The sequence below is a fragment of the Bombus fervidus genome, chromosome 1, assembly GCF_041682495.2.
Source record: "Bombus fervidus isolate BK054 chromosome 1, iyBomFerv1, whole genome shotgun sequence".
NCBI classification, from domain to species: Eukaryota; Metazoa; Arthropoda; class Insecta; order Hymenoptera; family Apidae; genus Bombus; species Bombus fervidus.
Window position 1 is genome coordinate 22,676,194 of NC_091517.1, and position 13,206 is coordinate 22,689,399.

The window sequence follows — 13,206 nt, forward strand, 5'->3', positions numbered from 1 at the left end:
CTATTGAGAACGTATATGTCGCTCGTTTTATTTTAAAGAGAATAGGTAAGGAAAATTACGAAGAAGCAAAAGAAGAAGAGGAAGAGGAAGACCCATAGGTTACGACTGAATTTATTTCGACGATAATCGTAAGAGACACCCGCGCTCTCTCGGATAGGATATAGGGAACGCGGAAGTGCGTATGTACGTGCACGTTGAACGCGTAGCTTTGTATAGCTGCGAACGTTCATAAACCGTGGCTCTGTAAGAAGCGCTCGTCGTGCAAACAACGCATCCTATGATAGCACGCAGGAAATGCTTGTCGCCAAATAGTATTGTAAATACTGTGACAGACCTATATGATATTCGATATCTATGGTCTTTCGCTTAATATTTGCCGTATACTTTATAACTGTAATCTTTATAGCGTAACTATCTATAGCAGCAATTTCTCGCGTGACTTTGTGTAAAGAAAAATTCAATAACGGGATATGTCGGAGTATGTTGAAAAAGATAAATTCTGCCGATTGATTAATAAAGAAATAGAAGTTTAAGGCCGCACACTCTAATAATATAGAGTCACGTCGATAACACAAATTATTAATAATAATACGATAAGACACGATTAGTTTCTATATAAGTGTGTATACTTGTAACTATCTATATTCTTAATTATTTAGCTGTTTTTACATTCAGAGTTTTGTTTTCCTGTGAATTGTTTATCCTTAACTCCATTCTGCCTTTTCATTAAACCGTTAATAGCAGATACCGTTGACTAAATTATTTCCTGTTAATAGATTTTAAGTTCGATTTCACGATGCGCTCGTTTATGTAGCGTAATCCACGTCGTGATCACGATACACGTGGTATCTGCTTGACAATTTTGAAGTTTACGACTGTAGCAAACGACAAGGTAAAGTATTTAAAAAATATGCTTTTAATACCTTTCTTAAAGCAGGTAGACAGATCGTTGGATGTTTCAACAATAGTCGCGCAGTGCGTTTTTATTTATCTTTATTTATGAGGCACTCCTTAAATAATTACAGTCGAAGAAACGAAACTCTACGATAAAAGCCGAATCTTTGCACTTCGCTTTATCACGCGTATCTCTCTTATCTGTCGCTTAATCCTGAATACTTCAACCGTTCCTCCCAACAATTTAGTTCGACGATCTTACTAAAAGTCAAGTCTACACTGATAGGCGATTGTCCGCAGACACGTGTGGCAACCGATCAGTGACAGTCATAATTAGAGTCCAGAAACAGTTCGCCTATAAAAGCCACGTCCACACTGGCGGATAATTGTCGGCAAGCATACGTCATCCGGGGAAAAGTTGCGAATGACACGACGCGGTATTTGCGTGTCGAAAGTGAAAATATTTTTTATCAGAGAAAGTGAAAAAATTTTTTTATCGCAGAAGTTTTCTTATTTATTTGTGTGATGTTGCAGATATAGTGACATACATGTACATATATCGACATATGTACATACTAATTCAAACTTCGATGGATAAATAAGGATACGGTACACGGCGACGGTACGTTTAACGTGTATAGCGAAAATTTTCTATAATTGACTGTCTCTATAACGCCACGCGGGTTATAAATTTCGATATTTTTCATGGAACAAGAATAAAAACTTATGTCAAAAGTGTAAATGCGTGTACTACGATATACATACATATTATACGAAGCACACATACGTAGAATACATGGAACAAGGTACAATCGTGTGATTTTACGATATGTACGTGTGATAATAGATAGAAAATGCAGCATGTCTTAATTGTACCACTCTGGCACGTCTTGTATAACTTATATACATGTATACTTATTCGTTATTTTATGAATTATAAAGCGTCACGTTACACCTAAGGCTGGTTTCACACAGAGATTCGCGAATCGTGGTAACGGGGGGTGGTGAAGCCTCCAGAGAGGGTGAGGGACACGTTTGGGGCTACATCGATGATCGGTTGTGATCGCGCAAGTACGTAATCTTCTTTCTCATCGAGTAAGAACATGTACATGTTTGTAAGTAAAAGTGTGCCACGTCAGCACTCTAGCAGTTTTGTCAGAAGGTGGCAATGTGGACCCACGTGAAGTTGAAGCCTTCTGGATGGAATACGAGTCTGATTGGTTGGTTTTGGCAGACTCAATACGGTCGCGAAGTTACGCGCTTGTAAAACAATATAACAACGCGTGATAATGAGCGATAAAGATCAGCGGTACCTTCCTCGCCCCTGTTCCATCCCATGAGACTTCTTTCCATCTCCGAACTCCGTACATATAATCAGTTTCTATCATACGCGTATCGCGCTGCGCGTATCTTCGTGTGAAACCGACCTATCCGAAAGTAAAACTTGTTTTTATCCGAATATCACAGCGCTATGTGCATATTGTATTATTAGGTTGTCCGGAAAGTGTCTTTCTTTTACAACGACGCATTTTTATACAAACATGAAACCTAATCTGTCGAACGTTGTGACCTTTATTTTGATAAAACAAAATGGAACATACGTAATTGTGCATCCATTATTTCCTTATAAAACGAAAGAAACTATTCGGACGACTTAATACTTTAGCGTAATAGCGTAAATTTAGCGTAATATTTACAACTTATACAGTTTCCATTTCTCAGACTAAGACAAGGAACTGTAAATTTTCTCTCGTAACGACATAAAATTCCTATTACAGAAGGTTAGGAATGAGTTCGTGCAAAGGATACGAACAACCGATTCTCGCGGACGAAGAACAATACGAACAAATGATCCCACGGTAATTTCAACGAGCATCAAAATATAAATTCCAAAGAGGGAGACAGGATTCAACGAGATTCATCGGTGTCCATCGAAATTCGGTAAGAGCAGAGAAAGAATAATCCTGATACGACCTTTAGGCAAATCGTCGCTCTAGTTTCAATCTGCTGTACCTCCGCTGCTTTGTAAACTAAGGAAACCGAGTTTCAAGTTTACGAGGTTCAACACTGTCGCGTGGAGTTAGAAATTACAAGAACTAAACGTTTGTTGCTCTCTAAGCAGAATTTTCATCGCGTTACAATGAATTTGTATTTGTATTGAAAACAGCAGCTAATCTTAGAAACTAAGAGGACGAAATGGCAAGATGCTGTTGTTGCGATCGTTACGCAAATGACATCGACGTTAAATGTGTCGAAGTCAACGAAGATTGAGAAGGCAACGTGTGTCGGCTGAACGATATATCGGATAAACAAACTGCCGACAATTGAGTCGCCGCCAAGCATCGCACGGTCTGTCCATCGAATTCGATTTGACGATATCGCAGAACTGAAACATGGCTACCTTGGTAATTGCGGATTACGCGGTGATCGCAATTACGATGCTCATTAGTTCAGGAATTGGTGTGTATTACTGGCTCACCGGAGGGAAACAGAAATCGACGGAGGTAAATTTACTTTAGGTGCAATAATTCCTTGATGTAAAAATTGTTTCAACTATTGCGTAAATAATATTGGACGCGCTTAAGACGAGATACATAGATTTATTTATATATATGATAGGAGTATTTCATGGCGGACAGATCGATGGGAGTGGCACCAGTCGCAATAGGTTTAATGGTTTCGTATCTATCTGCGGTTAGTTTGTTGGGTGTAAGCTCAGAAAATTACGTGTATGGTACTCAGTACGCTGTGATCAACGTTTCTTACGGACTTGCTACTCCCTTCGTCGCTTACTTATACATGCCGGTGTTTTTCAAACTTGGCAATGCCAGCGCCTTTGAGGTAAGTTTCTAGAAAAATTCAATTTCAATTTCAATTTAATAACTTTGTAAGATAAGAACCAAGACCGCTAAAGAATCGTCAAATATGACAATTTCATTTTAACGTAAGGTGAATTATTAATGGTTCGTAGTAGTCAATGATAGTGAAACTTTTATTGTTTGTAAACAGCACCGATAAGATATAGATAGTTCTAAGTAAAACTATAAAATAGTACGCTAGAACTACTCAGTTTCTATTATTCCAACTACTACCGAACGTAATTTTGTGAAACGTATTTTCGCAAAGTAAATTCTATGCGTCAAAAGAGGAACAGTCGAAAGCATAACACACGAATCCTATATTGTTTCAAACAATAATCGGAACTGCTCGGTTATCCGAACTGTTTTGTCTCCCTGTTCGGATAAACGAGATTGTATTGTATACGATAGAGAGAGAAAGATATAGGATGAAGCACGGTTATGACAATATTATATATAGAACAACGTATAGAAAATACAGCAGGCACGAATAAAATAAAAAGAAATTTTCCTATGCTTCCAGTATTTGTACAAACGTTTTGGTAAAGCGGCGAGGCTGGCAGGAAGTTTCGCTTTTATGCTTCAGCTGCTTCTATACAGCGGTGTGGTACTGTACGCACCCGCACTTGCTCTAGAAGCTACCACAGGTATCTCGACAACTGCAAGCGTAATCGGCATGGGATTAGTCTGCACGTTTTATTCGACGATAGGCGGTATCAAGGCAGTCCTCGTTACTGACATATTTCAGAGTCTCTTGATGCTGATAGCCGTTATCTTGGTGATCGTTACAGCAGCCGTGAACGTCGGAGGTCTCGATCAGATATGGGAGATTGCTCGTCAAGGATCGCGAATAGAATTCGATAGGTGAACGTACCATTTTTTCTGACGATATTCGTACTAGCAATGCATAGGTCGCTAGAAATAACATTTGTGTGTTATAGCATTTGTATCGTGACGCTTGTATGATATATTTATAACTTTATTCTTGTTTTGCTTTCTTTCTTCTTTTTATTCTTCACTCTTTCGAGCATTAGAGTTAAGAAGCAGTAAGTTGTACTATTAGAACATAGTGATAGCTCGTTTGTTATAGTTCTGATATTTTTTGCGATAGCTAAACAGACCAATATGTAGCTGACTTCATTCGCGTTTGAAATACAAGCAAATTGCAAATGTGATTGCGAAGGTTGGTAAAACTTAAACATCTTCTTCCAAGCTCCGACCCGTGGTTCCTTCGAGACTTTTCTTTCTCGTGACGAATACTATACGTCGCGATAAGCAAACAATTTGGCCTTGAAAATCATGCTCAACGTAAATTTCGTTATTGCTTCTTCCAACAGACCTGCACCGATCCGAAGCTACAGAAACAGCTCTTAAAGACACGACAAATAATTTTTTAACAAACACTTCATTGTACATTCTCGTGCGTAACTTACAGAGCACTTCCTAATTTTAAGTTCGAATAAGACATGATATAAGCTAGTTTTTGTTACAATACGCATAGTTAATAAGTAACGACTTAATTTTATAATTAAAACGTCCACTTACGCTTATCGCGAGTAGGTACTCGTATCAAGTGTCTCGTACGATGTTATTTACGGACGATAATGTATTTGCAGAAGTCAGTACGTATATGGTTCTGGTCGGTCTGCAAAACTCAATTATGATGCAGTCTCATGGAACCTAGAAGTTTGTGCGTGCATCGCGACGTCTTTCGACGTGAAAATTACAATTTATTCTCATTATTAAATAAATAGGAAGAGCCGCGGCGAATTGCCAACTAAAATCTCAATTTACCAGAGTTCGGTAGATATTACGATATTATTACGCTTTACGTATCGTTTAGAACAGCGAAACAATCAGAGCATGATTCTTTAACCGTGGTTATAATACGAACCGTTATGTTGTATAACACGAGTATAACAGTGCGCTAGCAACTGGTTAAATCGATTTTCTCTTTGGCATTATATATTGTAAATTGCCACGAGCGTGATGCAGTTAACACACTTTCAAATACCATGCCGGGCACGAAACATTTATTTTACGAGGAATCCAGTCGGGTATCGATACTGACAATGGTATGTGCATTCATTCAGCATTTCAATGGACCCAACGGTGCGACACACCTGGTGGAGCTTGACATTTGGAGGTTTCTTCACCTACCTTTCCTTATACGGCACCAACCAAGTTCAAGTTCAGAGAATGCTAACCATCAAGTGAGTATCTACCCGCTGCTGACTTTCTATACAATGCGTATGTGTCCCACGATACCGCCAATTATACACGTTCATCGGAATTCCATAATTAATTACCGTAAATCAACGCGACGTCTTCGTTGATACGCTTCTAAACGTTGAAAGACGATAAAGAATTCCATCTCGACGTTTACGAGTATAACGCTGCGCTTGTTCGGCTATTTCAAAATTTGCCGATATATCGAGAAAAAGAACACGAACAAATTTTCGTGTAACAACTTTGTAATAAAATAAGTACTGCGTGCGGGAGTTTTCCATTGTAACGTGAATTATTTTCTCATCTTGTTAACACTTTAACGCTTTTTTGTAGTATCATTTTGATAAACAAAATATATTTTCACCGTGGATAACGGAGGAATAAATTTTCGTCATCGATAATGATTAGCAAAAATAATTTCCGCTATCGATTACAGGTAACTAAAATCGCTTATAACGATTGTTCGTTAGCTAGAATATTTACAAATTAATATCTTTTAATCGTCTATTTTTCTCGAATAATCCCTTTGAGATTTAGCGAGCGTCTAAAGTTTTTCATTTAAAGGAAAATTAACCTTTTTGCGCTTGGAATAATACGTAACACGATACGAAGACTACGTGGGAAAAACGTACCAAGTTCAATTTTTACGTTGGTTGCTGGTTGAAAAGTACTAGATGTTCCATTTTTATTATTTCAAATAGTTTCATCGTGAGAGTTATTTCGATAAATACACGCAAACGCTAAAACAGCTTCTGTGCTAAATTCATCTTAAATATAATTCAGCAAACATTAGCAAACTCGTTACCTTTTTCCGATATTTAAACATATAAATTACAGATTAATTAATTAGATATTACAGATAAATATTTATGAGATAATCAAATATATTATTATAGCCAATATCATTTATAGCATAACTAGAAGAAACTCGAATTAACCTCGTTTAAGATCGATCGGTAAAGTTTGTACGTAATTCAAGAATCTTCAACCTACTGTTCCGCTAATCCATTTCGTAGCAGCAAGAAAAACTCGTAAAACGAGCAAATAACGATGCACGATCTTCGAATCGATCGATCTTTCCTCTTTCTTTCGTGCAATCGTAAATTAACGTTCGATAAATCAACGAACCGGCCTACGAACGAAATTTCTATACAACTCGAATATTGCGTATCCCGATCCGAATTCCAAAGGCATTGTATTCATCTGGAGGCATATTATCGCGATTCTCTTGTTCGTAGCGTGACGACACGACAGAAAGACGGAGGAATTTTCCTGTAGACTTTATCCGAGCTACGTATCTCGCATGCATACCGCCAGTAGCGATCGTTCGATAAATCGTTCTTCGTCCGTTACGCCGTCGATTCGGTTTAACGATAATCGTCCATAAAATTATCGCTATGGCCGAATTTTTCGCTTTTAGAAACGTGAAGGACGCGCAAACTGCCATTTGGTGGAGTTGGCCATTGTCTTCGTTGATGTCTTTGGGCCTATGCTTTGCCGGTTTGGCGATATATACCAAGTATCGTGATTGCGACCCCCTTCAGGCCGGAAGAATCAACTCGTACGATCAATTAATGCCGCTTTACGTGATGGACATGCTCTCCGAGTATCCAGGTGTGCCAGGACTTTTTATAGCCGGCATCTTCAGCGCTGGACTCAGCACCATCTCCGCCACGGTGAATTCCCTAGCCGCCGTTATGCTCGAAGATTTTATCAAACCCGTATATCGTTTTCGGTAAGATTCATAACACCGTGAAACGAGCCGAATCTACTATGCCTTCGGTCATAATATACGATAATCTGTATTTAGAGGATGATTCAATGACCCAGAATAAGGTGAAAATCGAGAATGACAAAGTTGCATTGGAGGCTTCGTCTTTTAAAGAACGGAGGTTGCTTTGTCAAGGACAGAAGCAGATAATTGATAGAATTTTATTCTATATTGGGAAATAAGTTAAAAGTGTAAAATGACATTTTTCTCGTTTAACGGCACGTTTTCGGGAAAAGCGAATTTGAATATATTTGGTCACGAGTAGACCGCATTAATTTATACGTTTATGCGGAAACTATAAAATCTCGTGCAATCTCTTAACTCGTCTCCCCTAATTAACCCATTGCGCTCCGAATTTTATTTCAATTTCCTTATCAGCAGCTCTCAACGCTTTTAAGTGTTTTATTTGAAATTTACTTTAACTAAAAAATAAGACAATTTAAATAAATAGAGGAAAAAACAAATTCGCTTAAATACCAGTTTTATTCACGCTATTGTCATATCTTTTAAGTGTATGATATATCTTGAAACAATTTCCAGGTTGCAATCCTGGTTTTCTTTCGCACGTTTCAGAAGAAAAAAAAAAAAGTGGGACTGAAAGAATGCCGAGTGGAACTCGACAAAGGAGCTCCTGAGATAAAAACCGATGTCGAGTCACACTCGACATAGGAGTGCAAAGGGTTAATATATCGTTACTTATCTCTTGGTATTCCGATCGCTCGTACAAACCCGCGTGTACGTACGTGCGATATATGTAATCCACTACATCAGCATAGAAACAATTAATACTATTTCAGGGGCAAGGAGATTACCGCAACCGGATCGATCATAGTCAGCAAGATTCTGGCTTTTATAGTCGGTATCGCTTGCATAGGATTGGCATTTATGGGTCGATTTCTTGGCGGGCTTCTTCAGGCTGCTTTGACGATTTTCGGCGTGGTCGGTGGTCCTGTGTTCGGCATGTTCACTTTGGGCATGTTCACGCGGTTGGGAAATCAGAAAGGAGCCATCATCGGCCTCTTGACTAGCCTCGTTTTCTCTTTATGGATCGGTTTCGGTCAGCCAAAGCCACCGATTCCGAACAAAGTGAACGTCACCGCCTTAAACTGTAGCTACGCCGATGCATATTACGATCATGAGAAATCGTCGAATTTGCATTTCGAATACCAGTAAGGAATTCGCCTGCTATTCATTGACTACGCATATTTTCAGTCTCCGTTCTACGCACATTTTCTGATACATGCAACTGCTTCTTAGCTTTCATCATTTCAGATATTTTTCGAGGTTTAGCGTAGTGGGAAATAATATTTCGAAAGTCGTATCCTCTAAAAGAAACTTTTTCCCAATTATTTCGTATTTCTATTTATTTATATTTATCTGCATATTAGTATTCGAGATTATAACTGTGTTAGATATAACTAACTGTGTTCGATATTACAAACAAGTATTTCATTTTGGATATTCTATGTATACTTGCAGTACATTTTCGTTACAAGTACACATGTTTGTCCTTTGAACTATCTGCTTATTGTTATCGTTAAGAATATTTTTATCGCTCACTGATCTCATAAATTTCTTCCTTGTTAAATATCTCTGCACGTATATAAAATAATTTTATATAATTTTGCCATTTCAATTTTTCTTATTCAACGCTTCATCGATGATACGCTTATAAAAATAATCGGCAACTGTACAAAAATAGAATTATTTCTAAGAATATTTTGCGAGGGATATTTATTAACATTATTTGAAGAAAGATAAATTTACAATATTATGCGAAAGAATAGTATCTATTACAAACACTTTTTCTCAAACAGAAATCATGCTTCTTACCACAACTTACTTACGCTAAACTACGTCTGCACCTATTACATCAAATCGCCAACGTTTTCCTTAATCGCAAAATTAATACTTATTCCACGTAGTACAATTTACCATAATTGATTTCGACGAGGTAATAAATTATACGGCTTTTCTGTTGCAGGCAATATAACAATGACTCGTACTTCTACCTCTACCGTATTTCGTACATGTGGTACTGTCCACTAGGAAGTTTGATCAGTTTCGTAGTAGGATGGATTTCCAGTTGGATTTTGAATTTAATTCCACGTAAAGAATCCAAGAATACGCAGCCAGAACTTTTCACACCGACTTAGTCACCACGACTGTGTAGAGAAGAATCGAGAAATTCGAATGAATTTCATAGCATAGTAGCACTGCGTACGCTGATTCGCGTAACGAGTGACGCAACAGACATCTAAGAACGAACTTGTTTACATACATACATACATTCATACATTCATACATACGCACATAATTTTACGATAACGAATAATCACCATGGTCTTCTAAATATCCTACAGTTTCCACTACCGCTCGAGTTACCATTAATCGGTTGCATTATAGAATTTTTAAACGAACGATCGCTCCTTAGAAGATACTGCCTCGTCATCCTATAATTTCCAACATCGTCATGAGCAACGTATGTCTCTGGTATTTCTGCGACTAAAAATTACACGTCTCCTCGTACAAGAAAACAGAGCTAACTTATCGATCGTTTATTTGCAACGCGCTATGGCTCGCAGAAGTCTCGCGATTGGCCTTCACCTAAAAACAACCGAAACAAAGCCCAAATCCGTGCAACAAGGTATCCGCAACGTCTGTCTCATTTCAACAAAAATCTGATCGATCAAAGGAAAGATCGGTTAAATCGCGGATAACTGAGAGACTATCGTATCTTGAAAAAAAGAAGAAAAAAAAAAAGAACATGTTAGGTAGAATATCTCAACTAACGAAAAGCTAGGTACAATAACGAAAAAGTATGTAGAAGATCTGTCGGAGAGATAGATCGGACGAAATCGTGGTCGATATTACACGTACTCGGTTTCCTTTCGGAATTCCGATTATCCTCACGAGGCGTCAACCTCTTCTCCTTCTCTGCAATGAGGAGTAGACGTAAACACTACTCGAACCACGGGTGTGCTGAACGTTTACCGAAACGTTCGCAAATCACGATGGAATGCCGTCAGACTAGTGTTCCCGTGCGCGGCACACGGTGACATACAGAACGAAGCAACGACCCGTGCACTGTGCAGCGCTTACGTAAGGAAATAACGCCGTATCGAGAGAGACAGAGGGGTATGGAGGGAAGGGGAGCAAGAGAGAGAGAGAAGAGAGACCCAATGGACCACCTCGTGCTTCGTTTCGTCTATATACTAAAGCCGCGTATTCAACGTGGTCACGTAGTACGCTTGCAAATGTTTGTGAGCTTTTTGAAATGTTAATGGGCGAGCGTGCGTGACAAACGTTTGTCAACCACTTCTACTAAACAAACGTTAGCAAACAAGGGCTTGTTTATGAGCACCTGTCGCTTACGCATCGGTACCGCCAGTTTTTAACTTTAACCGTACGAACGTCGCGGTTATCAATGTGCTCTGAAACATACAATGCACAGAATCGAGAAATCAGAGTGATGTAAATCAGCTCATTTCCAATTTTCGTAAAATAGCGTTTGGAGTTTATTGTTATAAAAAATTGATTATACTTTATGAAGTCGTGAAAACGTATCGTGACAGATAATAAAGCTATAACTTAAAATACATTTACTGTGTAAACGTGGTCCCCTCGTGTCCGGTCCACTTCAAACGTAATACTACATTTCATGTATTTTATTTTATATTATTTATTGCACACATAACATATGTTCTAATATAATATAAGTAATTATATATTAATCATAATGTATTAGTAAATAACGTATCGTACAATATGCAGTGTATAATGTACTTAAACACGTTTGAAAATTATTTATGAAAAATTGTCGTTGATGATCTTAATCCCAAATTTGAAGTTAATATGAATTTTTGTCAGATTCCTTTATAGACTGTTATTCGTCGACAAACGTATAAAATATTTACGCTTTCGGATGATCATAGACACACTACGAGTTAATTGTGAAACTCTGCGAAGTTGAAACACGTGATTAAATTCAAATTGTCAAAATCTTGGCCCACCGCTGTAATTTTCAATACAGAGAACATGATTCAATACTTCAAACTTTCGAAAGTCTTGGTAAAGTAAACATATTTTCATTTTTAGTCTTTATCTCGGTAAAGTGTATGTAATTTACGAAATAAAACAACGCTTTATCCACACATTGTACAAAAAATCATTGGAATCCTAAAAATATATCGTTGTCGGTCTATAAAAATCTACCTAATCTATATCTTAACCGCTTTTGGTAGTTCTAGTCTTATTAAACGTATGCAAACAAAGAACTGGAGCGGGACATCCATAAATATTAAAACAGACATATGCAAACGATTAAATCTGTGCGCGTCATACGTCATCGATAAACAACAATCAAAAGATTCGTAAATGTTTGTGAACTACTTGCGCGATCGGTGGTTACGTGGATTAACGATCTTTTTTCGTTTTGAATATACGTGACACTCGACTCGGCTTTCGTTGAATTTTTGAAATGGAGCCTTTATGGCTGCCGCCATCCGCGTTGTGCAACCATCGCTGTCTCCTTTCGCCCGAGTAATTGCGTTACGCAATTCGCGCATCTCACAAGCTTTGCTTGTTCGCTAATTTAACGTGGGACAATTCGTGGATTATGTAAGGACAGCGCGAGCTGTAAAAACAATTTTTACGTGGAAAAACTTGATACAGAACTATGGGAAGATCGTTGATTATAAATTAGATCAAACGACGTTAAAATAAAATGTACAATATGATGTATAATATGTTATCGACAATGAGAATGAGGATGTTTGAATGATGTTGATGGAATGGAAAAAGGAAATGTTCTAAATTATTCCACGTGTGATCTCAAGTACGAAAAATCCTTAGGTTTTTCAGATCGAATAAACTTAAAAAAGAAACACACAAAAATTTAAAGCAATCATTCTCAATTTTAATTACGATACATATTTAACGTTTAAATACGCGTTTGGCATACTGATGCTATGAATACGCAACGAATGTTAATCGAACCCATGGACGACGTAACCTCTGTTATTTTATAAGTCTTCGTCTGTGCACTACGACCATCGTCATCCGGTACGCAACGATATTCTCCATGTTCCGCCTATGAATGAACGAACGACTGGTATTTTCTGGTATAAACTTGGAAATTTCCACTAATTGGGCTCGTAGAGGATCCAGTTAGTTTTTCCTCCTTTTGTTCTCTCTGATTCGAACGAACCTCGTGTAATAGACTAGTCCGACAGAGATTAAGGTAGAAACAACGGGAGTTTGAAGACACTACCAAGAAACGAAATTACAGGGGTACACGTAATATACCAACACTACCGGTATTTATGTCTTAAATTTGCTCTCGAAACGACTAGACGAAGACAATAGCTGAAGAACATGGTGAGTTTCACCAATTTTTATAGATAAGCAATTTTGAGATTCGATAGATTTTCGTCTAATTCTGAAGTTGAGTAT

General features: G+C 37.9%; 2 protein-coding genes across 8 annotated transcripts in view; one reads left to right on the plus strand and one right to left on the minus strand.

Annotated features, from left to right (window-relative positions):
- Nucleotides 1-13,206, minus strand: part of LOC139990617 (protein expanded) — a 117,477-nt gene that overhangs the window by 66,494 nt on the left and 37,777 nt on the right. The window lies entirely within an intron of this gene.
- On the plus strand, nucleotides 1,134-11,353 carry LOC139990466 (putative sodium-dependent multivitamin transporter). Of its 3 annotated transcripts, none has more exons than XM_072009770.1 (9): nucleotides 1,134-1,516; nucleotides 2,673-2,835; nucleotides 3,062-3,398; nucleotides 3,514-3,735; nucleotides 4,276-4,616; nucleotides 5,846-5,965; nucleotides 7,402-7,716; nucleotides 8,550-8,921; nucleotides 9,737-11,353. In XM_072009770.1, exons 3-9 carry the CDS (start codon nucleotides 3,288-3,290, stop codon nucleotides 9,906-9,908), a joined length of 1,653 nt encoding a protein of 550 aa, XP_071865871.1. In that variant the 5' UTR covers nucleotides 1,134-1,516; nucleotides 2,673-2,835; nucleotides 3,062-3,287; the 3' UTR covers nucleotides 9,909-11,353. The 3 variants fall into 3 exon arrangements, with proteins under 3 accessions (XP_071865871.1, XP_071865892.1, XP_071865882.1); XM_072009791.1 differs by having other exon boundaries at nucleotides 3,065-3,398; XM_072009781.1 differs by lacking the exon at nucleotides 1,134-1,516 and adding an exon at nucleotides 2,259-2,331.

What these genes read in the sequence shown, in the direction of transcription:
- LOC139990466 (XM_072009770.1), top strand. Translation starts at nt 3,288, where the DNA reads ATGGCTACCTTGGTAATTGCGGATTACGCGGTGATCGCAATTACGATG. An exon ending in CAGAGAATGCTAACCATCAA is followed by an intron (nt 5,966 to 7,401) that starts GTGAGTATCTAC and finishes TTTCGCTTTTAG; the next exon opens with AAACGTGAAGGACGCGCAAA. An exon ending in AAACCCGTATATCGTTTTCG is followed by an intron (nt 7,717 to 8,549) that starts GTAAGATTCATA and finishes ATACTATTTCAG; the next exon opens with GGGCAAGGAGATTACCGCAA.